Genomic DNA, 24,874 nt, shown 5'->3' with positions numbered 1-24,874 from the left:
AAGCCACTTTCATTCATTGAAATTAAAGGCAAAATTTCGTGGCAATAAGTTATTTGAGTGTTTTATTTTATTTATAGTTACTGTATTTAAAATGTGTCACTCAAAATATCACTTTTCAACACCGCATTTAAAGATTTTAATTGCATTTAAGTTTTATGAAATTATTGGTTTGTGAAATAAATAAATACGACACAGCAATAAAATACACCTACCTTCATATCGCTTCCACGTTGGCTACCGTTTGTAGCATTAAAAAAAATAATAATAATAAAAATAAAATAAAAAAAAAATGTTTATTTGCATTAAATTTTGAGCAAGCCACTTTCATTCATTGAAATTAAAGACAAAATTACGTGGCAGTAAATTATTTGAGTGTTTTATTTTATTTATAGTTACTGTATTTAAAATGTGTCACTCAAAATATCACTATTCAACACCGCATTTAAAGATTTTAATTGCATTTAAGTTTTATGAAATTATTGGTTTGTGAAATAAATAAATACGACACAGCAATAAAATACACCTACCTTCATATCGCTTCCACGTTGGCTACCGTTTGTAGCATTAAAAAAAATAATAATAATAAAAATGAAATAAAAAAAAATGTTTATTTGCATTAAATTTTGAGCAAGCCACTTTCATTCATTGAAATTAAAGACAAAATTACGTGGCAGTAAATTATTTGAGTGTTTTATTTTATTTATAGTTACTGTATTTAAAATGCGTCACTCAAAATATCACTTTTCAACACCGCATTTAAAGATTTTAATTGCAATTAAGTTTTATGAAATTATTGGTTTGTGAAATAAATAAATACGACACAGCAATAAAATACACCTACCTTCATATCGCTTCCACGTTGGCTACCGTTTGTAGCATTAAAAAAAATAATAATAATAAAAATGAAATAAAAAAAAATGTTTATTTGCATTAAATTTTGAGCAAGCCACTTTCATTCATTGAAATTAAAGACAAAATTATTACGTGGCAATTAATTATTTGAGTGTTTGATTATAATTTTATTTACTGTATTTAAAATGTGTCACTCAAACGCGATCACTAGTCACCGAATTGAAAATTTAAACCGGAAAATTTAGATTTGCTTGAGCACACGTCCGTTCGCGACAACGGCAAGTAACAAACTGAATAAATTAAACGAAACGGCACGATAATTTAAATAAACCGCCTCTCGCGCTCCCGATGTGACCTGTGCCACTGCTCGCTGTCGACTGAAACGCTCTCGCCGCCTGCGCCGCACACCTAACCTCGGGACACGTCACGGATGTGACGTAACTAAGTCTAAAACAGGTCATTACCAGAAATATTCACTGGAAAAATTCGTCAAATTTAGATACATTCATACACAAAATTATTTAAAATAGAACAGCATTGATCTAAAAAAATTAATTATGACAAATGTATTTGCCTATAAACGTCTAAAATTATAAAAGTTTCGCATGCAGTCAATGGAAAAATAAAAATGCATGTTTTTATTTAAACAGAAACTGGCAATGTGAAATTTTGGTGCGAAAATTAGTGGTATCGCAATGCGTATAGCCACATTGTTTGTTTGTTTCGTTTTGTTGAAAATTCGGTAGGTTCCAAAAGTAGGGTTATGTTGTCACCCGAAAATGACAAAATTTACACTTTTATGAATTTTGTCTCCATCTCTGCCCTTTCAGAGCGTTATGATAGGATATTTAGGGTCGAAATCTCTACCTTTATTATGTGCTATTGCCAGATAAGGACAAAAGTTCAGAAAGTAGGGTTAGGGTGTATTATGCTCTCTTCTGAAGTGTTAAATTTTAACTTTAATGTTTTTTGTGTGCTTTCCTGCTCTTCTAGAGCGCTATTAATTATTATTGAACATGTTTAAGGACAGACAAATCTACCTTGAGTCAACGACATAAATTTCAGTGAGATTTATTGAAAAATGCACTTCTCGTGTCAACCTTTTCATGAAAAAGGGTGTTTAAACGTTTATAAAGGGTATGTTAACGTGTGTTGTTAACTTCACCACGTAATAAAACATAAAGTATAACTTGGTAATTTTTTACTTTAACTACTTCTGGATTTTCAAGCTGAAACTTACACCAAACGATTCCTCTGAGTGCCCTGATGACCGTACACTATGAATTTTCTTGTGCAAATTGAAAATAACATTAGAAAAATAATTTTTATTTTCACTCACTTTTTACTTGAATCGCCATTTTTGTTGATTTTAATTTGAGTTTATTTTTTATAATATCACGTTAATTTTTATTATTATAGTGGATCAAAGTGTCGTCTTTAGGTTAGACTATTGCCTACTATCGGTTAGGAACAACATGATCTCCAAAAATATAACGTAGTAATGAGCTCCAGAAGGTTTACGTAGATATGTGCGTTTTTCCCAAAAGTGAGTTTTTTGAGATCGAACCGCAAGTGAGTCACACTGCGAGGAGACTCCCATAGACAGAAGTTGCAAACATAAGGTGCCAGACCGGTGCCAGTTTGGCTGATTGCAAGTATGTCTTTATCATCGATTCGGTGACGACTATTAGTTTCGTAAACTTAATGGATTTAATAAATATCTTTAACATTAAATGTGATCGTGTCATGTTGGGTAAAATTCTTCCATCTGTGCTGTCTATGCATCCACCTTTTCAAATACAATTAAGAAATTTTGATAATAATTGTATTTGATAAGGTATTGGCATCATTTTGACGTGAGCAAAAATTAAAAAAATATAAAGTAATCGGAATTATTTTAAATTCGCGCCATTTTTAGTACGTGATGATGCGGCTAGATGGCTTCAGCTAGGAATTCATTGCCAACCATTATGTTCCGCTTCTATAAAAGTGTTATTCTAGGGCGCCAAGCTTGTAATTTTATATAGTAACCACACATTTTATTGCATATTTGAATTCATCTTATTAAGCTGAGTAATTTTTTTTTTAAATTTTCATTTGTAAGGGTTTATCTAAGTTATTACAGCCCTTGAACCCTTTGCGATTAATGAATATTTTTTTATGCATTCGATAACGGAAGGTTTGAAGAGTTTTCTAGAATTTTCGAAATTGTCAACTGTCAAAATTCATGGCTAGTATGATTTTTTCAAAAAGCTGCTATAACTCGGTTTTTCAAATAGAACGACCCTATTTTCTTAACGGCAATCGAAAGAATAGCGATATTTATGGTGACTTTTATCAATACGTCTCTTACAGTTTTTGAAAAAAATCATAAAAAACGAAGTTTACTTCGTAATTTTCATAGTTAATCAAGTAGACTTTGTAAAATGGTCAACAATTGTCAAACTTCATTTTTTTATTTAGTTTTTAGCTGGTTCATTATTGAATAAGAAATAAAACAATAATATTTAATTATAGTTTATTATAACTAAGTGTAATTATGTAAAGTAACTCAATCAGTCTGCCACCAAATTTTGAACTTCTTAAGTGAAAATGGTGAAAAAATAGGACATTTTTTTTAATTAATAGCACAATTTCATCGTATTTTTTAAAAGTTTACTTGATTAAAAATGAAAATAATGAGTCAAAATTCTGTTTTTTGCGATTATTTCAAAAACTATAAGAGATAGATATAGAGGAGGTTAATAAAAATCTGCTTAAAAATTGATGTTCTTTTGATTGCCGTTGAAGAAACAGGGTCATTCCATTAAAAAAAAACTTTTTTGTAATCATTTTTTAATCATCATTTTCAAAAAATCGTAGTAGCCTTGCAATTTGACAGTTGACAATCGTATAGACTTGAGAAGACATTTGAACCTTTGGCTATCAAATGCAAAAAGAGTTGTTTACTTATTTTAAAGGGTTCACAAGCTGTGATATTTTAAATGAAACCCTGCAGATGAAAATTTGTATAAAAAAATTTACATACGTCAAAAACTATGACAGATAAGTACCAACAATTACCGTACATTTTACTCAGTTTTAAGAGGCGAATTGAAAAATACAATAAAAATTAATGGTTACTATTTAAAATTTCAAACTTAGGAATTGGCGCCGAAATTCCGAAATTCAGCCATTTTGAAAATAATTTAGTTGAATTCAGAATGGTCTAGCTATATAGCTCTAGCTATACCAGAAGTTTTAACGTAGCCCCTAAAAGAATCAGCCTGTATAATATTCTATTTTAAATTTTTTACTCATAATGCTGTTATTTTTTAAAATAATATCGAAATCATTTGGATTCAGAAGAAACTAATCAAGTTAAACTACTTATTCCTATTATTTTAGTAATTTATTGTTCTTCTGCTGTTTTTTCATTTCTATTTTTTTTGCTGTTGGAGAATATTATTTATTGCATTCCTACTTTTTGTACGTATATAGTAATTTTTGGGTTTATATTTTGTTTTCTTTTGAGAGAGTGTAGCATTAGCTAGGCTCCGCTTTCTTAGGTTTTCTTTTCTTTAGACTATTAGTCTTCTTTTATGACTTTGGGGTTGTTTGAATTAAAACTCGGATTAGTTGGAGTGGGGTTATATTTTACATAACATATTTACATCGATTAAAAGTATTAACACAGTATAATCACAAAGTATACAATGATTTTTTTGTTTTGTCTTATAAATTTTTTAGGACGGTCCAAACATTACTCTAGGAACATTTGAACGTTTTCGATAATAAAACAGAATATCATTCTAATTAGTTAGACCATAAAGTAAAACAATCAATTACAAAATATATAACGATGAGTGATATTATAATAGCACAATCCACTAAATTGTTATTAAAGCTCGACTTGTGCTGACTCAACAACCAAAATCCCTAACCTCGGAAATCCAATATACAACACTCAAATAGGCAAAAAAATGGTAAACGGTATATTTGATATCGACAATACAGCATGTTTGAAGAAAAAGAAAAATAAAATAAATCCAGGCACTCGTTTAGATTCGGTTAATCTTGTCGGCAGTAACAAGCGGATTCTGGTGCTCCAAAATCCGCCTCCCTTCCGTCTTGTAATCGTAGCTGCATCGGTGCACCTCCGAATACCTATGCTGCGAACAGAAGATCTTCCCGCATCGGCAGTCGTAAATGTTCGTGATATTCAACCGCTTGTTGCACTCGCTACACCTAGACTTCTTCTTTATCACAGGCGGCAACTCGACTTCCTTCTTCTTCGAAACCTTCGACTCGCCTATCGCGCACCCTAAATTGTAATAACCGTACAGTTCGTCTATACTCTCATCATGACCCGAGAGCAGACTCTCACTCAAACTCTTCTCGTCGTTCTTCAGCCTCTGTATGCTCGAACACTCGAGAAAGCTCTCCTCGTTCTTGCGGCCGTAAAGCGGCGAGCGGTTGTTTTTCCGAAAGTAGTACAAGTCCTGCTCCTTGGGGGCGTACTGGGGCGGAATGGCGCTCGGCGAGCTGACGAACTGGGGCACATGGAAGAAGTTCCCCGAACACACCTCCCCGTAGTTGTACTCCTGCTTGGGGGCGTTCTCCAGCCCCTCGAAGCCCCCGTAGTCCAGGCTCTGGCGCCGCTTCAACAGCCCGAACTTGCACGTCGCGCTGTGTTTCAGTCTTTCGGTCGCCGGCTCGTGAATCTCCCACAAATCTTGCGCGTTTTCCTCCAATTCAATACTGTCGGTACTTTTCGGCCGTTCGACCCCTTCCGAGAGGACGAGCCGCGTCAAATGAACGGTGTTTTTCGGCACGGCGACGCACAGGTCGCCCTCTTTGCTCGAGCCTTCGCCCCGCAGTTCGCGCGTCTTCTTGTGGATGCGGGCGTAGTTTTGCTTCGTGTGCGAGAAGGCCCCCTTGCTTTCGCTGTAGACCGACTTCCGGGCCTTGATCCGGTGCTTGTCTTTTAGGGCCACTTCCTCGGTCTCGGACTGGCTCTCTTCTTCGAGATTCTTCTCAAAAATCTTCAAGTCCACGTCGAGTAAATCGTTCGAACACTCGGTCAGTAACTTGTAGGAGACTTTTTCCTCGTCTTTGTGTTTAACGTTGCGCGACTGTCGTCGAAGACTCAAATCTTCCATTTTCTTTCTCAAATTCGAGATTTTCGTCATCATATCGGTGTCTTCGACCAGTTTTTCGAACATTGCCATTTGGGACTCCTTCCGTGGCTTGCTCGGGGGCGATATTGGCTTCTCGCTGTAAGGGGAATATGAACCGTCTTCGTTTTCAATTACTCGAAGTAAATTTAAAATGTCGCCTTCTTTGAACACTAAAACTGATACTTTTGAGCCGGGGGCGAGTTTATCGCCGATTTCATCCCTGGAAAAATTAATCAGCCAAATTAGTTTTTTTCGGGGTGGGTTTAAGGAACGTGTTAGTGACCTGGTGTTTTCCAAGAGTTCTTTCAGTTCTTTTAACATCATGTGGTGTTCGCAACTAACTGATAAGCGACGGGTTGATATCGGACCGCCTTTCATCGCTATCACTAGTTTTATTATCGAACCGTTTTTGATGCCTGCATCACATAATCGACGAGAGTCTTTCAATTCCTTGGATTGGAATATGAGGTTTTGTTGGTGGATCGGGATACCTGGGGAAAAACAACCGCTTTTGACACTCAATTCACGCTGGAGGTGGCGCCCATGTACAGGATGGAATATTTTAAATATTACTGTTATGTATTTTAATTTTAACAGTCTTCTGGACAATATACATAATTTATAAAACAATTAGTCACTTTAACTTTTTTTGTTGGTAATATTTTAAGCCTTCTTTTTAATATTTAATATTTTTTATATTTAAGTCCAAATGTTCAAAAAAAAATTTAGAATAACACTTATACGAAAACGAAAAAGCTCGCATATGCTCGTTGCATAACGAGCAACGAAAAGATGGTAACGAAATAAGAAAAACAATAAAGTTTTAAATTTGATAACTGAAATAGTAAAAAATTCTGAAACGAAATATGTATGTCAATAATCTAGAACTGTTTGCCCTATTTCAGTGGTTATATGTATTATGTCGGATTTTTTTCCAAGCTACCATTTCTTTAATCCTCGTATCTGTTAAATGAAATAATCAATATAACACAATTAACTGATTTTTGAAGTAATAATTCATAAATGTCAGAAGCACTTCTCAGTTTATGAAAAGCAGAAACTGAGCTGTATAAGTTATGTATCACCTTTAAAACATGCAAAAATAATAGCATTTTCAAAACAATTGGTGGATTTTTGTCTGCTTTTAGACAAAATTCCTCGAACTAATTATTTCTGGTTGAACAACAAGCTTAAATAATCAAAGAGTGTAAAAATAACATCAATTTCCACATAATTTCAGTTTATTTTTATCGAAATTGCTCGAAATAGGAGAAAGATAGTGTTTTTATCTTGATAGATTTTTTCGCTCTCTTTAGTCTTTGCGTCTTTGGCTCAACAAACATTGAAAAAATGCTGAAACACTACAGCTTTTGGCTTAATACAATAACATAAAAACACTCGAAAAATGCATTAGAAATGTACTTCCTTTACTTATTTAGTGACTTTTATACAAAGACATACTTAACCATTTAAGCATTTTTGAAAACCGTACTAAAAACTATTAAAAGTTAAAGATAACGTCATTTTCTTTAGAAATCCCACAGAAAACTGGGTAAAAACTCAGTAAAGAACTAGAGAGCTAAAAAAAATTAACACTCTAAACAAGCAAAAATAAAGCCTTTTTTAGATGATGTATTGACTTCGTTTATTTTTGACAAAGTTTTGCAAAATAGTTAGTTTTATTCGGCTAATTTTTGACGAAATTCCTTCAAATAATTGTGTTTCTGTTCGAAAAACGTGCTAAAATGTTCCGAAAAATGGAAAAGTAACAAATTTTTCAGTTCGGTTTTGCGAACTCTTGCAATAAAATGAGTTTAAACGCTGAAAAAATCGCCTTTGTCGTCGCAAAACATGCTCAAACGCTTGAAGAAGATAAAAACTTCGTTTTTAACACACAAATATACTTTAATTTTCTAAAACGATAAAAATAAATAACACCATATTCAGACGAATCTTTCTATTTTTCATCGAATAATAATTGCATTTCAGATTGAAAGACGTGCTCAAACAGTCAAAAGAGGCGAAAATCTCATTTATTTCTCATTTTTTGGTTTATTTTTGAGAAATTTCTTAGCTATAATCGGATTTTTAGTTGCAAAACTAGTAAACATTCGAAAAAGGCAAAGAAGTCCCTACGTAGGTGTTCACTCCATAATGGAAAAATAATTTTCATATAATTTAGTAAATTTTCGGAGTGTATTTTACAAAATTTCACAAAAACCTTTTTTGAAAAATAGGTAAAACAACTTGTAAAACACATTTTCAAGCTAATGTAATATTTTTTTTGCTTTAATTTGACCAAATCCCCCAATAAAGATGAATTTTTATTAAAAAAAAACGTTCTTTAGGACCTGAAAAAGGCAAAAAATACCACCATTTTCGATCGTTTTTTCCGAACCCTTGCAAAAATCGAGTTATTAACTCTATGATAGTCTTAAAACGTCCAAAAAATCAAGAAATTAAGAAAATAAATTCTTTTAACACGTGTATATTAAAAAAAAATAGAGAAGATTATCATAATTTGTTAACAGTATCCAACCTAAAAAAAAATAATAAAAAATGACTGCAACTTTATCCAAAAATATTCAGCATAGGTCATATATTTAATCTAACAATACTTTGAGATACTTTTAAAATAGGAGGACATGTCTCGGAAAATTTTTTTTACTAGAACTACAAATATTTTTATTCAGCTTTGATGGTACCATCTTAAGGCTTAAATTCTGAAAAGAAAATAAATTATGTTCTAAAAATATATTACACGAAAGATGACACTAATAAAAAGCATTAAACCAGTGATTATTACACCGTATTTGCAGCGTCATAGAGCCTTGGTAAATTTGCATTTTACTAATAATTTTATTAAATACAGTGTAGGTCAATTCAGTTATTCACACCTGAAAAAAATAGGTTCCAAGAAATATTTTAATCAAATATTTGCGTTTTTGTAAGAACGTTCCACCCTGTACGTTGGGGCCTTGACTCTCGCCCGAGGCGCCTCGAAGGCATTACAAAGGGTAAAGGGCAAGGTAATGTTTGATAAGGGCCTTTCTGGCAGCCGATATCTTACTGTTACCTTATCGGAAACAAGATGTTATCAAACCTTCGACTCGCTGGATTCTCTGCTTGATCTCCCTGACGGTGTCGGTCGCCGAGACCCGCATGTCGAACGAGGTGCCCATGAGCGTGTCGATCTGTATTTCCATGGTGGGTTCGTCGAAACCGTCGGAAAACCCATCTTCAGACATTTTTCTAAATTTTCAAACGATGACAGTTGACAGATAGCAAAGTCACTTTGATTTATTTTATGCACGGGCGCAACGTTGCATTGCAACCGACCCGAGCAAAGTCCTGAAAGGGAACAATCCCATAATTACCTAATCCCGCAGGACTTTCACAAACGGGAAACGCAAAACTGGGCACAACTCGTGGGGTCACTACCAACTTTGCGACGTGCGCCTGACATACCTGGAATTTTCCGCGGCTTGCGCCACTGTGGGTGCGCCCGAACGGTGGTGGAGCACGGCAGCGGTGGTGTGCGCCCCCCGGGAGACAATCTTGTTTATGTAACTAAAAAATTAACGCAAACATACGTAACGGAGCTAAAATTAGTGTTGGCAATGATTCACAGCTGTCACACGGAACTATCACGTGACCGCAGGGCCGCCAACCCACACATAATATGATATAATTAAATTAAATTAATTAATTGGAAATTGGAAACTCAAGGAAAATTTGTGCCGTTTCGTTACGTTTATTTACAATTTACACACCTATGTTAACATTAGCGCACAGTTCACATTTTGTCAAGATCGTCAAACGGGAAGGCGGGAAGTGACTGTAAACTCCCCAAATCGAAATCAATATTTAATCTCTTGACGTTTTTACCACACGCTGACTCGAACCTCCGCTCTGCCAATTTCTTCTCCAATAGTAGATTTTTTTGCTCGGCTTTATCCTTCCTCACTTCGCTTTTCAAAGCGTCGATTTCCTTCTGTTGCCCCAAAACAACGTTTTTCAATTTACTAGTCAACTCCTTCAACTGTTCAATATCATCGTCGTAGTTTTTGCTCCGTTGGAACTTGCGCTGATCAACCATTGATTTTAGGGATTCTTTCAGAATCGCATTTTCCTCCTTTAATCGCAAAATTTCCTTGTCTTTGTGCGCTAGCAACTGCTTTAAATGCGTGCATTGGTTCTCATTTTTCAGGGAATCCGTCAGATTTACGGTATGTTTCGAATCAAATGAATAAATCTGGAATGGAGTGCTGATTCCTTGGACCACGTTCTCGCCACTTATGTAGCAAAACTGGTACAAGTCGTCCGTTTCACTCGGACTATTTGGCAAGTCGTACCCTAGAAAACATTTAGAAATTTGGCACAACAGGGGAGTCCCCTTACTGCTGAAAACAACTGAGTTCACGTCAGCCACAGACGAGTCCACAGCCCACTCAAACAAAACGTAGTTCCTCAAGGACTTCCACCCCGTCTTAAATATTGCGATTCGATCGCCGTCTTGCACTTTATAGTTGTTAAACGTGTATTTACATTCGATGTCTTCGTTACAAGGGTATCTGTCCAAAGTGTCAACAAACTTCACCTAAAAAGGGGCAAATTTAGGCCCAACGTGCGGTTGGTTCTTAATTACCGTGAGCTGGTCTGCCATCAGTGCTATGCTTGTGTCCATTTTTTGCGAGTTTTAAGCCTCTTTTTTGAATTTTTACAAATGTACACCTACTCCGCCACCATATTTGTTTACATTGACAGGCAAGATGGCCGCTTCGTCCAAAAAACGCGAACTAATTTACTAATTAGTGTCTAATTACGACCAGAACTGGCATTTCGGCCACTTACCTGAATTAATTAAACTTACGTAATAGTTTTATAAAAAAAAATGCAATAATTAATTATAAAAATTGATTACAAGGGAACAAAAACCCTACCCTAAGTTGGCAGCACTTTTTGTTACCGTCTTTCAAGAGCCGGGTTTTTACGCTTTTTATTCCAATAATTGTGTAATAATGAGTGAAAAACAATTGTCCACCGACGAGGCGGAGGTCTACGACCGCCAGATTCGCTTGTGGGGCATCGAGGCGCAGGAAAAGTAGGCAAATTTGGCTTTGGGCCCCGCTAACCTTACTTTCGCAGGTTGAGAGCCGCCAATGTTTTGTTGATTGGGGTCCGCAGTTTGGGCTCCGAAATCGCCAAAAACATCCTGCTTTCGGGGATCAACTCGTTGACCATTCTGGACGACGGAGTTGTCTCGCAGGACGACGTGACTCGTAACTTTTTGTTACACGAAAAAGTGGCCCTCGGGAGCAAAATCGCGGAACAGGTCCTGCCGAGGGCCCAGGCCTTGAATCCGTTGGTGAAAATTGTGGTTGACACGGGTTCAGTTGCGGCGAAAAGTGGGGACTATTTCAAGGAGTTTACGATTGTGGTTGCCACAAAGCTAAAGTTTGAGCTGATTTTGAAAATTGATGGGTTCTGCAGGGAGCACAATGTCAAGTTTATTTACGGCGAAGTGGCCGGGTTTTTTGGGTATTCGGTGTCGGATTTCCAGGATCATGAATATTTCGAGTAATAATTTTTTGCCGATTTATTTAATTTTAATTAAAATTATCTCAGGGATCGGATCCAGCTTGCAACAGGCGCGAAACGGGGCCATGAAGGGGACAAGAAAACGAAACGAATTAAAGGCAAATTGACTTATCCTCCGTTAAATAAAGTACTTGTGTTACCCAACACGAAACAAGACATTGGGAGCATTAAAAAAATGTCAAGACCTAACAAGTTGTTCGTCTGCATGTTAAGTAAGTGACTAGTTATTTGTTTCCTTTATTAATTATTGATTCAGTGTTACTGGAATTTCGTAAGAGGTTCGAGCGTGACCCTGATTTAGAAAATAAATCAGATGAAATTGAAGAACTGAGAGACATCGCTACTGAAATAATAAAATTGTATCAATTCACAAAAGTCAACGTTGATAATTTATTAGATCTGGTATTCGGTGAAGTCAGTCCTGTTTGTGCTATCCTTGGTGGGATAATGTCCCAAGAAGTGATCAAAGCAGCCTCACACAAAGAAGTCACAATCAATAACATTTTTCTTTTTGACCCTGTGACTTACAGCGGGAAGGAACTAACAGTAGGAGCATAATTTTTCAGTATTGTATTTTTTGTAATAAAACACTAATCCTACTTATTTTTTTATTCACCAGAACACATACGTCAAACATTTTTTCCTTAATTAAAATTAAAATTCTCTTCTATGATACTTATCCGGATCGAAATACGACGTCACGACGACTCTATTACTGAACTTACGACCAGTGAGAGTCTGTTGTGCCTTTTGGCAGTCCAGAACCGAATTAAATTCGACAAAAACCTAAAAGAATACATTCAACACTCGGCTTTCGCCTCGTCAAACTTACTTTTCCACATCCCGGAACTTCGACGCCATCTATCGGCCGGGGTATTTCTATGCTCCGAACGACGCCGTATTTATTACACTCTTCTTTGATATCTTCGAGAATATCTTCGTATTCTTCCTCGTCTTTAAGCTCATCGGGAGTGACCATATTCAACAAACATAAAACTTCAGTTGGCGGCCCTGAAGCCCCCACGAGACTGAGACCCGGTACTTGTATCTGTACCGCAGGTATGACGGTTGCGTTTTTAGCCCCCACGCTAGCCCTCTGTACTATCAAACGTTTATCGCCCAATTGCATCCCGTTTAATCCAGCGATGGCCTTGAAATTACTGTTAGTGGGAGGAGTTTAAGGCCACGCCCTGTGACTTACCTGATCTGTCATTGTAATATCGATATATTCGGCAAAGGCGTAGCCTTTGCTCAAGCCAAACGCCGTGTCCTTGACGAGATTAAAGGCCCGTAATTGTCCGAACGACATCAAAAGTTCTTTCACCTAAATAAGTCGGTAATTAGTTTTGCAGAATTCTGTAATATGCGACTTGTACTCAAATTCAATAACGATTGAATGTGGGTACGGATGTGGGAAAAAAAACTTACATAATTTCGTGCAGTTTTACGAAATTTTGATTGAATGATTGAGAAAATATAGAAATAAAAATGCACAGTCCCTAAAAACCCGTTTGGAAGCCCCAAGCCAGTCAGATTTACAAAAATCATTTTTCGGTAAAATTCGCTGATCGTTTTTATAATGACACTTGCCTGATATTTCCATAAGGCGTTCAAGTTTATTTGAGTCGTGTTCATAGCTCTTTATAGGGACCGACATGGAAACCCTAGCTATAGGGCAAACAAAGCAAAAGGTAACATGAGAAAAGTTTGCACAAAAATCATTATTTTAACTTTAAAAACAATTACAATTATACATTACGGTGTGCCAATTTTGACGACTATTTGCTTTTTTCAGCACCTGTAAAACACGCAACGGTTTTTTTGTGTTTCAAAGAATTTTAAACGTCCGCCTGAAATAAAAGACATTTACAGCACCTGCGACTTGCCACCTGAAATGCTGAAAATGTACTCCTTTTTTTGAGCGAAAAATTTGCTTTTTATACTGAAAAAAATCCTGAAAATGACCCGACTTTTGAACCGACCTGCAAATCGTCACGTTTCGTAAAAAACAAACGAATGACGTCAGCTTTTTACGAAATGGAACGCTTGAAACCTGAAATTTCCTGAAAATTTCAACGCTCGCCGCTGCAAACAAACCGTTTCCTCAAAAAATATAGCAAGACACCTAGTTACGACAGAATTATAATTTTGATAAAAACTAGACCACATTTTGTAATTGATTAGCTTTTTAAAATAAACTACTACAAAATATTTTAGAAATTCGCTTGGTCTCATAATAAATGAATAATGTTGGGAAAGATTTCTATAAAAATTGATGTGCAAATGAGAAGTATAAAAACACGACATCACTCCTAATTTTCAAACAAGTATTTATGTAATTTTAAATTTTTTGTTTCAATGAATCAACAATCTCCTGAACAACATAAAACTCGATCCTGTAAAAATTCTGAAAAAAATTGTGCGCAAAAATGTAACTTCTAAAATGATTCTTTATTATTTACGATTTGTTTCCGAATAGATAATGGAGGTGTGGTCATACGCAAATTCTTTATAAAGTGTTTGCTGCAATTTCAATGTTATTTTTCCCTTATTCTTTGCTGAAAGAAAAGACAGCGACAACATCCAATTCGTAAAATAAAGACAACAGTCTTATTTTTTACGAATTAGGAAATCGCCTGAGAATATCAGATGGGCGTGGTTCTTCGCCACGCCCACTGTATTCGAGACCGAAGTGTTGCCATTTTCTTGTCCTATTAAAACAAATAACAAAAAATTTTGACAAAAAAAACCTGAAACCGTTTAAAATTTGAATCGTTTCGTGATCACGAGTTTAAATTTAGCTTTTGATAGCTGAAAGACCTGAAAACCGCCCTGAAAAAATTCCCCAAAGACCTGTAAAAGGCTGTAAATTTACAAAACAACTGACTGACTGTGAACTGCTGTAATGTCGTGAAGTGACCAGCGATAGAGGCTAAAACTAAGAAAAAGGGAAGGGAAATAATTACAAACACTCTCCACTCACTCGTAATAATTAAATCTGCTTTTTCCTATTATTAGAAAACATAGATTTAATTATTACATAAGCCACACCACCAATTCGCACCAAACCACACGCAAAAACTCAATTACCTGATCTTCGTTTAAATAATTCGGCAAACCACCGATAAAAATCTTGTGGGGCGAATCCGGCACGACTGTACTTATAACCCCCGCTGGAACACTAATACTACTTTCGGCCATACCTGGCATTGGTTGGTAGTCATGCGGACGCCGAATTTTCAAACTCTGACCTGAAGAAAAAAAATCAATCCAAACACTCACTATAAGTCCAGTCAAATAAGCCAAATAATAAATAAGTTATTTACAGTTCTTTAATAATATGTCCACATTTACAAAAAAATATAAATAAGACATTTGAAAATTTTGTTTTTAATTTTAAATGTCCCAATCTTTTATGTCCACCGCTAGATTTATACCAAATTTATACCAATTATTACAAAAATTATACCTTTATTACAAAAATTATTGTTAAAAAAATTAGAAAATTAATTTCAACTCACCATGACTTTATTAAAGTTGTACATACTTATCAGTTATCATGACTTTACGTTTAACCGCCCTAATTGTTAATTTTAATATTAAAGAAGTCAAAAGAACATTTATATCTCCGGAACTTATTTAAAAAGCCAAAAACGTGACGAAATAGAACTAATTACGAAACATTAATCCACTCCAAGCTATTTTTTGAGATGACATTAATTAATTTTTGTTTCCATTTTTATTAGCCCTCGAAATGTTTGTTTCAAAGGAAAATACGCTGCGATTTCACTTCGAACTTTTCAGTAATTGAAAACTGCAATAACTTGATGAGTGTTACAAATAACAAAATAATTCTTGAACTAAAAATGTATTTGAAGTGTTTTCATCTCGATTATGTAAGGGTTCGCGTTTTAAAATAAAAAAATTAAAACTTTCTCACATCTCAAAAATTTCACAGCACGTACATTTTTTCAGTTTTCTCTTATCAAAACCCAGCCTTGTGTAAGAACGTTATTTAGAAGGAAGATATGAGGATGTAAACGCACAATTTGTCCAGTTTTAGGTTTTTAATTTTTTTGCTAAACGGCCATTCCAAAAATAAAACCCTACACCGAAATTTTCAAAATAAATTTAGTAAAGTTTCTTTCAAAATACACAATTCGGTTAATACTTAATGTTGATGCTGTACTTTCTACTGATACTATTAAAAAAATTGAAAATAAAATCTTAAATTTTTTGCAGTGTCCAGTTAAAATATGTACACACAGTATTAATACAATTTGTCTTATTAATTATTATTACACTTAAATAAATAATTTAGAAAACACTGGTGTCTTTATTATTAAATTCTCCGTAAAAAAGTGGCTATCTTAATTTTTAGAATACGAAATTATGAATGTTTTGTCTGAAATTATTTACTCAAAAGCATAAAATGTGACAAAGTAGTAGCAAAAACCAATGGATCAAACAAACCTCGTTATTCCTACCTTGTAACAACTAGTTATCTCACAGATTATAACTTTTGTTGATGACATTTTATCCATAATCTTACACAATGATTATTGTTGCGGCATTTAATGTTATTCAGTTTGTTACTGGCTGTTGTCGTGAGTGAACGTCTCATATAAAATTTAACATACTTTGATATTGTTAAAGTCTTTAATAATTAAAACCTATGTGATTAAATTTTCTGTACTTATTTTCACACACAAGATTTTTTTTCTGCCGACAGTTATGTGTAAACAAAAAATTTCGTGGTTCGTGGTTTCAGTTTCAACAAGTTCCACCTTTTACTTCAAAAATAATTCTTGCAATTAGTGCCTTTAAATTAGCAGAATTTTATAACGATTGTTCATCAATAAAAATGTGAAATTTTTTTTGTCCCGTCCGTCATCGATTTGTATTTCTTTTCCTGTTCGTATTTAAAATTTTACAAATGTGACTGTAATTGTAGGTTGCAAACAGTTTGACTACTACTAGGTTCCGAAAAAAAAATCACGTCTACTGACCTTGTTCATAAAACTTAAAATAAAATCTAACAATTTGTGCAAAGTGCCCTAAATTCAAATTTAGCTGAAAAATCTACAGAACAATCAAGTGTTTTTGATGTTTTTTTTTTAAATTGTACATTAACATTTAAGCACCCAAAGCTCTGTTAATTTGAATAATATCAAAAAAAGTCGAGAGAACATTTTTGCGTAAAATTAAATGCTTTATAATTTTCATTTAATACATTTTTTTTTCTAACTCGTACCGAATTTGAGTAATCTTTAAAAAACACTTCTTTGACTACGTTTTGCAATACTTGTATCCCCTAGATTTTGATATAAAGACTTATTTGACCGGACTAATTACGCCAACCCCACCTTTGAAATTAATCCCATCAAAAGCCATCGCTTGCGTCGTCTCATCAATCGACCTAAACTCCAAAAAGGCGAAATTCTTGTCCAAATTAATCTGGCACGCCAGCACCGGATTCCCTGCAGCTTGCGCCAAGCCACTGAGATGCATTTGCTGGTTGAAGAACTCCATCATCTCCTCCTCAGTGACCCCGAAGGGGATATTCCCCACATACAGCCGCCTCGCCTGTCTCGTAATAGTCGACCCGACGACAGGCACAGCCGCTTGGGGCGTATCCGCCACGATGTTGGCCGGGATCTGCCCCGCGGCCTGCATGGCTTTGTACTGCAAGGGGGTGATGTGCTCGAACCCGGGCGGGGGCACGTCCCAGTACAGCGAGGGCTTGCGCCTCCGCGAGTGGCTCTTATGGCGACTCCTAAACCCCCAATTAATCCACGAAACCAAGGCGAAATACTCACGTTGAGCGGCTTTTCCGGCGGCGGTCCCGGGACCTGGAGCGCGACCTCCGGCGGTGCTCCCGGGAGCGGGAGCGCCGTCGGCGGTCCTTTTCGCGGTCCCCGCGCTCCCGGCTCCGCTCCCGCTCGTTGTTTTTACCGTCTAGAGGGGTTAGAATTGGGTGAAACTCGCCGGTTAAGTGGGGCCCGGACTCACCTTTTTCCTCCCCCATTGTGGAACAGTAGCACAATTAGGTCAAATTTTACAAAAATTAAGCACAATTTGGGTCAATTAACTCAAATGTTTGGTTTGTTTTTAACACAACTCACAAAACGTTCAAAATGGCGTCAATTAATGTCAAGGGGATTGTGGGTACCTGTCGGTAATGTCGCAAACTGTGTCGTTTGAATTACGATTAATTTAATTAATTATTTACAATTACGGTCTTGCTTAACTTGTTATTGTTAATTGTTTGTAAAAGTACGATTGTCGTGCGGCGGTAAAAATATTTTGCTTGATTGACGTAAACAGAGTCGGACTGTTTTTCGGAAAATTACCACAGGGCCGGCTTCAGCCGAACCAATCGATCTATTAATAAAACACGTTTTGTTAGATTAGTGTGTGCATACATTGTAAACAAACCGAAAAACATATTTTGTAACAATAAGACTAAAAACACTTTCAAAGCGGCGATAAATTAATACAAACAATTTGTATTATCAGTATCACTAAAAATGTCGGTGAACTTTTGCTTTGTTACCAAGCTGGTGGCAATTAATACTTAATAATAATAATAAACTTTATTAAATATAATGATACATTTACAAAAGGGAACAGTTCGCAGATGCTATCTTCCATTGGCCCTTTCATTTTTGCACAAAATTTGATAATAATCACACATCATTAGAGATGTGACCAGTTTCAATTTTATTTATGAATCTAAATGCCTAAACTACTAAAAATACGAACTAGATTACAAATTTTGAAAAATTGGAATAATTAGGATTATATTCATGACGTCACTTGATAGAACACATGATAATTGTTAGTGAAAAACATATGACTATCCATTAAACAGTCATTAGTCTGACAACTACTGTCATGGTAAAATTATATGAAACAGCCTGTACATGCTCATCAAAGCACTATTAAATTACTAAATTTTTCCTAGTAAGTTTTTGGTTATATAAATTCAGTTGTTGATTATTTTCAATCAAAGATTGCCGTCTGACAGTTGTTTGCATTTAGATTTACACCGTGTTTTTTGTATATAGCTTTATAGTTTTGTCATAATTGAATGGAAATGTCAGATACAAATGCATATCGTTAGCATACATGTGAATTTTACAGTTAGTTATATAATTAGTAAGATCAAAGGTATATAACGAAAACAGCATCGGACCCAATACACTGCCCTGTGGTACCCCCCGTTTTAATACAGGGTGATTCAAAACTACCATACAATCTCTCGAGTGTTGAGAAAAGACTGAATTAAAAGTTCCTATGGCAAAAAAATGTTTAAGCTTTTTTTCACGAGATATAGCTCCTCGAAGTTAATTTTTTATGTTAATTTTTTGGTGCTTCAGATCATATTTTTTTTTAAACAAATAGCTGTTGAAAAAAATAACAATTAATATCTTTATGATGTCCAAAACAATGAAAAACTTGTAAATTCGACAATAAATTAAATTCGACATCCTAAGAAACAACAAATATATATAAGAAAGTTACTTGAAAAAAATCTGACTTTATTTAATAGCTTAATAGAAGTCTTGTGCATTACTATGTATAGACTGGACTGCTTTTATGGTAACTTCATTATTTATTACTGAAAATTTGAAAATGCAAGCGCACTGCCCACTAGATGAATGTCACGCTTATAGATAATTGAAAATCGCTAAAAAATATTAAGTGGTACCAGGTTCCATGAAACGTGTCCGATAATTCCGTATAATAAGACAAACAGCGATAAGAGCTGAGACGAAGAATTATTTTGAAAAAATTCAGATTAAGTAATTTCGCGGAAAGTGGGTACACCACATATAAAGATCATATCTTGCCATGAAGAGATTCATGGCTTGCTTGATAGCCGGCCGACATTCACCGATCAGCTTGTGATTCGTAAAGACGCGGATTTGAACGCGCTTTTATATTATTTTTCAATAAGTGAGTCTGTGAAATGGCTTTCCTGAAAAGCATCTGGAAAAACAACGGCAAACACCAAAGTAAGTCAAAATATTTCTGTCGCATTTTTTGGGACACAAGTCACAATAGCTGTTATCGCAGTATTATTAATAAGAGATTGTTTACTTTTGGAAATTTATCGGAATCCTGGTACCGCACGGTACCGCTCGGGAAACACATATCTTGCGGCAATTTTTTTTCTTAATGAATTTTATTGCATCATTTGAAGGTGAGCCCCTAAAACGCATGATGCAATGCGGGTGCAGAAAGTAAAATGCAAATTCTCCGTCTGGGTTGTAATTACCGAGCGGAAAAAACGCCTTAATGATAGACTCGATCGAGCGAATTTTTCCACTTTTACTTGCAATTTTCCGGCTTCGAAACCCGCCGCGTGCTAATTACTGAAAAATTTCCGTCTTTCTTGAGGTAGGCCAGTAACAGTTCGCTGGTGTTGCATCAGGTCGGACGACTTCTTTACCATTTTTAATTAGTACGGAGAAATTGGAGGCTAGCGGAAGACTTGCCTCATTTCCAAATTTCGAAAACAATCAAATTTAATTAGAGCCAAGGTTGCAAAGCTGTGCATCCGAATTGTTTGAAATGGGCGAGGATTATGTAACTGTTGCTAATTTCCTTTGGTCATTGCATTTATTAGATGGTAACCAAGACTTGACTCGACTTTCGACTTTATCGCGACTGTTTTTCAAATTATTATTGCTTTATCGAGGCGCCTTTTGCACTCCGGTTCTTTAAAATAATTATTTGTCTCCAAAGTTTATCGTTAGTGACACCTTAATATCGCCACAGTTCTAATGAATTGAATTACATAATTAATCGTGGAATTTTTCAAAAAAATATTTACACAAATAGCTGTGAAAATAAAAGTTATCGCCATTTTTCGGACCGGTTTAACCCCAAAAATACACGGTTATCGACAATCACAGACATTAAGTTTTATTGCCACCTTATTAATAAAGCAATAAAATCACTATCGAGCTCCGTTTAAAATTAAAAAATAAGTAGATCAGCTAATCACCAACTCAGAAATATTCACACTTCTGAGTCCTTTCTTCAAAATACTTTTTAACTAAACAAAATGCAAAAATACAAAAATAATGAAAAAAAAAAAAATAATAAAAGCAATAAAAAAATGAAGAAGTTTTTGACAATTTTACATAAAGGGCTTTATCTTTCTAAACTCGCCATAATTTAAAAGCGTTTTTTTTTATTTATAATTTTTTTATAATTTAATGGTTTTTATGTTAACTATTTAAAATAAATATAAAAAATCAATCTTCTCTTATACTGTTACGCAAGAACGATAATTTTTTTTTATTATAAATGTTTTTTTATTTTTTTAGTTTTGCTAAAAAATACTTTATCAAAAATAGTAAACAAAATAAATATCAGTTGTCATTTAAAAAAATTAAAAAATACGTCATAAATGTTGCAGTTATGTCAAAAAATAGAATTTACATAAAAAATTTATTTGTCTAAGGATGTTTTTAAACCAATAACATTTGAAGATATGAATTTTGTCGTTTATTTTTGGCGCAGTCTGTATGTCTACAAATTGTACGAGTATAACGTTATTTTGGACTTTAAAGCATTTAGTTTATCCAAAAATAAATAAACATATTAATTAAAATAACTTTTGTCTAATTTTAACTAAGTAAAAATGTACTCAGTAATAATAAAACAAAAAAACAAACTATAATTTCCATTAAAATCACCAAAAATGATGTGCATTATGTTTAATCAGAAATAATGAAATTTGAATTTTCCACAATTATTCCATTTTTTAGTAATCATTTTTAACTACTAGTTATTTTGAACGAAATAGTGTTTTTTCCAATATTAAAAAAATTATGAAATAAATAGAGAAAAAAAAACGAAATAAAGTAAAAATAATAAAAAAAAGTTCAAGAAGTTACTGAAAATATTACACATAGCCACAAAGGACTTAATCTTTCTGAACTTTTAAAAGGGGTATTTTTTTTATTTATATATTTTTTGTGTTTAAGTTTGATATTTAAATTGTTTTCGTGCTAATTATTTAAATTATATTAAAAAAAATCTATCACCTCTTATAAAGTAAAGCAAGGACAATAACATAAAACATTTCGTGTGAAACTTTTAGTAATTTATTTTATTATACCTAAGTGTTTTTTTAAATTTTCTTAGTTTTACAAAAAATAGTAATCAAAAATATCGTTTGTCACTTAAAAAATAAAAAATGACGTTATTTTCAAAAACTATGACGTCAAAAATGTTGCTATGATGTCAAAATGCAGTATTTACAAAAATAAAATTGAGGGTATTAAAAATTAAGGGTATTTTTAAAAAGACCAATAACAAAAATATGAATTTTGTGTTTTACTTTTGGCTCTGTCTGAATGTCTACAAACTATACAAGTAGGACGTTATTTTGGGCTATGAACCATTTGATTTGTTAAAAAATAATAATAATAGTAATAATGAAACAAACAAAAAATCCATAAATTCCATTAAAAAGTGTTGTCTATTTTTGTATTGTTCTCTGTTTTAGCAGAAATATTCTAAATTTTGAATTTCCCGCCACGACACGCACTTTTTATTGGCAATTTTTATCAGCGCTATCTAAGTGTTGCAAAAATATTTGTTTATCGATATTGAATTTTGGCACATGTGTATTGATATCACGGCCAACTATGCTCTTATCAAAGTGCATTCACACTCGTGTGGAGGTCTATTTTTAACATATAAAAACGCAATTGGCGACATAAATAAAAAGTACCCTTGACTTCTCGCCGCCGCCTAGATAACTCGTCTTTTTGCGGTCATAATATTTACAAATGAAAAATTTCGGCCTTCTGCTTGTCACAAACTTGTCAAAATCGCGACGTAACAGGAAGTAGACCGATCCTGTTTTGTGGAACGCCGCCGACTTTCCACTTATCGTAAAAGGAGTGAAAATTAAAACGCAAAAAAATTGCATCTTAAATACGATATTTTTATTTATTATTAATTAAAACAAAGTTGTGTCTAGACGTAATCGTGAGAATCGGGCCGAAAATGCGCATCAAACTAGGGGTCAGGGGTGACACATGGGGCCTAATATTATTCTAGTCTTATCTTATCAGAAATACTATGAATGGATTAAGTAATTGCCAAATTACGCATTCCCGATAATAATAAAAACATTCAGACTGGACGTCACTTCGGGCCCCGAAATCTGTTACGCCACTGCTTATCAATGATTACAAAAGCACACAAAAATAATTTTTTTACAGAATTATCAGAAGAACTGGCCTTACAAAACGCCAAAGAGGCCGAAAACGACCAAACAGAGATTGAAAATGAAAACGACGTCATTACTTTTAAATTAAAATATTTAGGTGGGTATGCAACCAGTTATACATCGGTGGGTAACCGCGTGTTTTAGGCAGTACCGTAGTTGAAAAATTGGTCGGGGACAGCATTAACACCGAAGCCGTCAAAAACATAATCAAAGTCACTAAAGCCAGCCGAAAAAAGCTCCAAAGGGTCAATATCGCGATTTCTCTTAAGGGAATTGCCGTTACGGACCTGGAAGGCAACGATATTTTAAAAATATCGATATACAGGTCCGGACTTGCCCCTTTTTTCACACGAAACTAAAAATTAGTTTGCAGGATTTCGAACTGCTCGACTGACCCCACCCATCGTCAAGTATTTTCGTTTGTTTCGACCGATGCCCATGAAACAATGGAATGTCACGCATTCATTTGTTCCAAGCGAAAGATGGCCGAAACTGTCACGTTGGCCGTAGCTCATGCTTTCAGTACAGCATACGAGGCTTGGAGGATTTTACCGACGACCAAAGAGTTTGAAAAAAATGTTACGACGAAGGAAAATCAACAAAATCGCACGAATACGGTTGAGGAAAAATTGATTGATTTTGGCGATGAGGACCAATCAGAGTTTGCCACGCCGACGTGTCAGGGCACAATGAACAGTCATTGGGTACGTGCGCGAGGTGCTTTTGATTTTTGGGGTTCAATTGTTTGTTTCAGGTCTGTTTCGATGATGACTTCAGCGAAGCTCGAAACGGCTTCAAAACTGACTTAATTGTGGCTTAGTTGTAGATATTTTAAGTTTTTTATGTATGTTTTTTAACCAGGATTTGTGTAGAAATTTAAATTATTATCGCCATGACACTTGTATCACTGTCTCTCTTTTTTAATTCTTGAATAAACGTTCAAATGTTATGCGTCCTTGTCTTGTTCAAACAATTCGACATCTGGCGGTGTTTGTTTGCGCGAAACAAACACGAATCGTTATCAGTGGCGTAGCTATTACGTGGCAAACTGCGTTTCTTATTTTATATTTTGCAGACCCAAACTTTTTATACAGTAAAAGTACTGTTTTTTATTTTTTTTCCAAATTTTTAATGTGAATACCAGCCCAAAGTACAGGGTGTTTCAAGTTTTATGGCCGAGTCTTTGGGTAAAAAAATAAATTAACAGCGTAAACAATAAAAGATTTAAATACGTTATAATTCGATGCTTTTGTATTGTTAAAAAATTTAAGGTATAGCTGTGGATGTGGCTACTACTTGACTTGAAAAATTCCTAAAATTTTTGTAGTAGTAACAGCTAATACAAATAATCAAATTAAGCAAAAGTCCTAGAATTTAAGAATGAATAGCCAATGTAAAACTAGAAGACTGAACAAAGAAGAAAAAAGAGAGAAGCAAGAAGAAAAGAGATAGATAGAAAAAAAGAAGGCAGTAAAAAAGAGATAAATAAAAAAATATACAAGTATATTTGCCAGTATCTATCCGACTTCGAACTTAGAATAAAACGTAAAATAACGAAAAAGATGAAACAAAATAAAAAAAAGTTAAACTACAAAAGAATAAGAGAAAACAAGGAATGGTTAGGAAATACTTTAAACAAAACAGAAAAGATAAAATAGCACAAAATTGAGAAAAAAAATCGGACATAGATCCATAAAAAAAATTCTTATTTTAAACATCACCCCCTCATTTCAATAATTTTAACTTTTTTTTATTGAAGTTTAGTTTTGTTGTTATTTTGTTTTGTGTTGTTTTGTTTTGTTTAAAATAAATTTTATTTCTTTTATATTGTGCTGTTTTAATATTTAATACTGATAAATATTATAGTATGTCAGCTTACTTTTTTAATACATAATAATTAATTAATTATGTCTTAAATTTTGGTTTGCTTTAATTGGTGACCTTATCAAACACAAAAACGACAGAAAAACAAAAGCAATGAGAGGACGTATTTAGAAAAGAG

At 34.3% G+C, this 24,874-nt stretch overlaps 5 protein-coding genes across 6 annotated transcripts; 2 read left to right on the top strand and 3 right to left on the bottom strand.

The window, feature by feature from the left end:
* Window positions 1-4,466: 4,466 nt before the first annotated feature.
* On the bottom strand, window positions 4,467-9,648 carry LOC663257 (uncharacterized). 2 transcript variants are annotated; one of them, XM_969313.5, is made up of 4 exons: window positions 9,480-9,648; window positions 9,115-9,362; window positions 6,295-6,502; window positions 4,467-6,231 (listed from the first exon to the last, which is right to left on the bottom strand). In XM_969313.5, exons 2-4 carry the CDS (start codon window positions 9,257-9,259, stop codon window positions 4,893-4,895), a joined length of 1,692 nt encoding a protein of 563 aa, XP_974406.1. In that variant the 5' UTR covers window positions 9,260-9,362; window positions 9,480-9,648; the 3' UTR covers window positions 4,467-4,892. The 2 variants fall into 2 exon arrangements, with proteins under 2 accessions (XP_974406.1, XP_008196810.1); XM_008198588.3 differs by having other exon boundaries at window positions 9,115-9,263.
* A 97-nt stretch (window positions 9,649-9,745) lies between these two features.
* LOC663277 (calcium-binding and coiled-coil domain-containing protein 2) lies at window positions 9,746-10,847 on the bottom strand. Its single transcript, XM_969333.5, has 3 exons — window positions 10,660-10,847; window positions 10,413-10,611; window positions 9,746-10,367 (listed from the first exon to the last, which is right to left on the bottom strand). The coding sequence occupies exons 1-3, from the start codon at window positions 10,696-10,698 to the stop codon at window positions 9,808-9,810; spliced, it is 798 nt and encodes a 265-aa protein (XP_974426.1). The 5' UTR covers window positions 10,699-10,847; the 3' UTR covers window positions 9,746-9,807.
* Window position 10,848: 1 nt separating this feature from the next.
* Window positions 10,849-12,211, top strand: Aos1 (Activator of SUMO 1). The gene is made up of 4 exons (XM_969354.5): window positions 10,849-11,115; window positions 11,160-11,591; window positions 11,640-11,824; window positions 11,869-12,211. The coding sequence occupies exons 1-4, from the start codon at window positions 11,033-11,035 to the stop codon at window positions 12,168-12,170; spliced, it is 1,002 nt and encodes a 333-aa protein (XP_974447.1). The 5' UTR covers window positions 10,849-11,032; the 3' UTR covers window positions 12,171-12,211.
* U2af50 (U2 small nuclear riboprotein auxiliary factor 50) lies at window positions 12,207-17,797 on the bottom strand. The gene is made up of 7 exons (XM_008198590.3): window positions 17,625-17,797; window positions 17,432-17,570; window positions 16,979-17,388; window positions 14,703-14,863; window positions 12,814-12,936; window positions 12,445-12,762; window positions 12,207-12,398 (listed from the first exon to the last, which is right to left on the bottom strand). The coding sequence occupies exons 1-7, from the start codon at window positions 17,638-17,640 to the stop codon at window positions 12,267-12,269; spliced, it is 1,299 nt and encodes a 432-aa protein (XP_008196812.1). The 5' UTR covers window positions 17,641-17,797; the 3' UTR covers window positions 12,207-12,266.
* Window positions 17,798-19,443: 1,646 nt separating this feature from the next.
* LOC662322 (low density lipoprotein receptor adapter protein 1) lies at window positions 19,444-23,821 on the top strand. Its single transcript, XM_962297.4, has 5 exons — window positions 19,444-19,633; window positions 22,865-22,969; window positions 23,017-23,197; window positions 23,246-23,576; window positions 23,627-23,821. Exons 1-5 carry the CDS (start codon window positions 19,588-19,590, stop codon window positions 23,690-23,692), a joined length of 729 nt encoding a protein of 242 aa, XP_967390.2. The 5' UTR covers window positions 19,444-19,587; the 3' UTR covers window positions 23,693-23,821.
* Window positions 23,822-24,874: the final 1,053 nt, after the last annotated feature.

This window comes from Tribolium castaneum, chromosome 6, assembly GCF_031307605.1.
Source record: "Tribolium castaneum strain GA2 chromosome 6, icTriCast1.1, whole genome shotgun sequence".
Classification (NCBI taxonomy): Eukaryota; Metazoa; Arthropoda; class Insecta; order Coleoptera; family Tenebrionidae; genus Tribolium; species Tribolium castaneum.
Note: the sequence above shows the minus strand (reverse complement) of the source record. Positions and strands in the feature narration are given on the sequence as shown.

Bases quoted from the DNA above. Each gene is read 5' to 3' on its own strand.
- LOC663257 (XM_969313.5), bottom strand. From the start codon at position 9,259: ATGTCTGAAGATGGGTTTTCCGACGGTTTCGACGAACCCACCATGGAA. The intron at 6,503-9,114 runs GTTTGATAACAT...GTTTTTCCCCAG, and splicing joins GAGAATCCAGCGAGTCGAAG to GTATCCCGATCCACCAACAA. The intron at 6,232-6,294 runs GTCACTAACACG...TAATTTTTCCAG, and splicing joins GAACTCTTGGAAAACACCAG to GGATGAAATCGGCGATAAAC.
- LOC663277 (XM_969333.5), bottom strand. From the start codon at position 10,698: ATGGACACAAGCATAGCACTGATGGCAGACCAGCTCACG. The intron at 10,612-10,659 runs GTAATTAAGAAC...GCCCCTTTTTAG, and splicing joins TGATGGCAGACCAGCTCACG to GTGAAGTTTGTTGACACTTT. The intron at 10,368-10,412 runs GTAAGGGGACTC...AATGTTTTCTAG, and splicing joins GAACTCAGTTGTTTTCAGCA to GGTACGACTTGCCAAATAGT.
- Aos1 (XM_969354.5), top strand. From the start codon at position 11,033: ATGAGTGAAAAACAATTGTCCACCGACGAGGCGGAGGTCTACGACCGC. The intron at 11,116-11,159 runs GTAGGCAAATTT...TTACTTTCGCAG, and splicing joins GGCATCGAGGCGCAGGAAAA to GTTGAGAGCCGCCAATGTTT. The intron at 11,592-11,639 runs GTAATAATTTTT...AAATTATCTCAG, and splicing joins CAGGATCATGAATATTTCGA to GGATCGGATCCAGCTTGCAA.
- U2af50 (XM_008198590.3), bottom strand. The intron at 12,937-14,702 runs GTAATTGAGTTT...CGACTTATTTAG, and splicing joins ATTATTTAAACGAAGATCAG to GTGAAAGAACTTTTGATGTC. The intron at 12,399-12,444 runs GTAAGTTTGACG...GTATTCTTTTAG, and splicing joins AAGTTCCGGGATGTGGAAAA to GTTTTTGTCGAATTTAATTC.
- LOC662322 (XM_962297.4), top strand. From the start codon at position 19,588: ATGGCTTTCCTGAAAAGCATCTGGAAAAACAACGGCAAACACCAAA. The intron at 19,634-22,864 runs GTAAGTCAAAAT...ATTTTTTTACAG, and splicing joins AAACAACGGCAAACACCAAA to AATTATCAGAAGAACTGGCC. The intron at 23,577-23,626 runs GTACGTGCGCGA...TGTTTGTTTCAG, and splicing joins GCACAATGAACAGTCATTGG to GTCTGTTTCGATGATGACTT.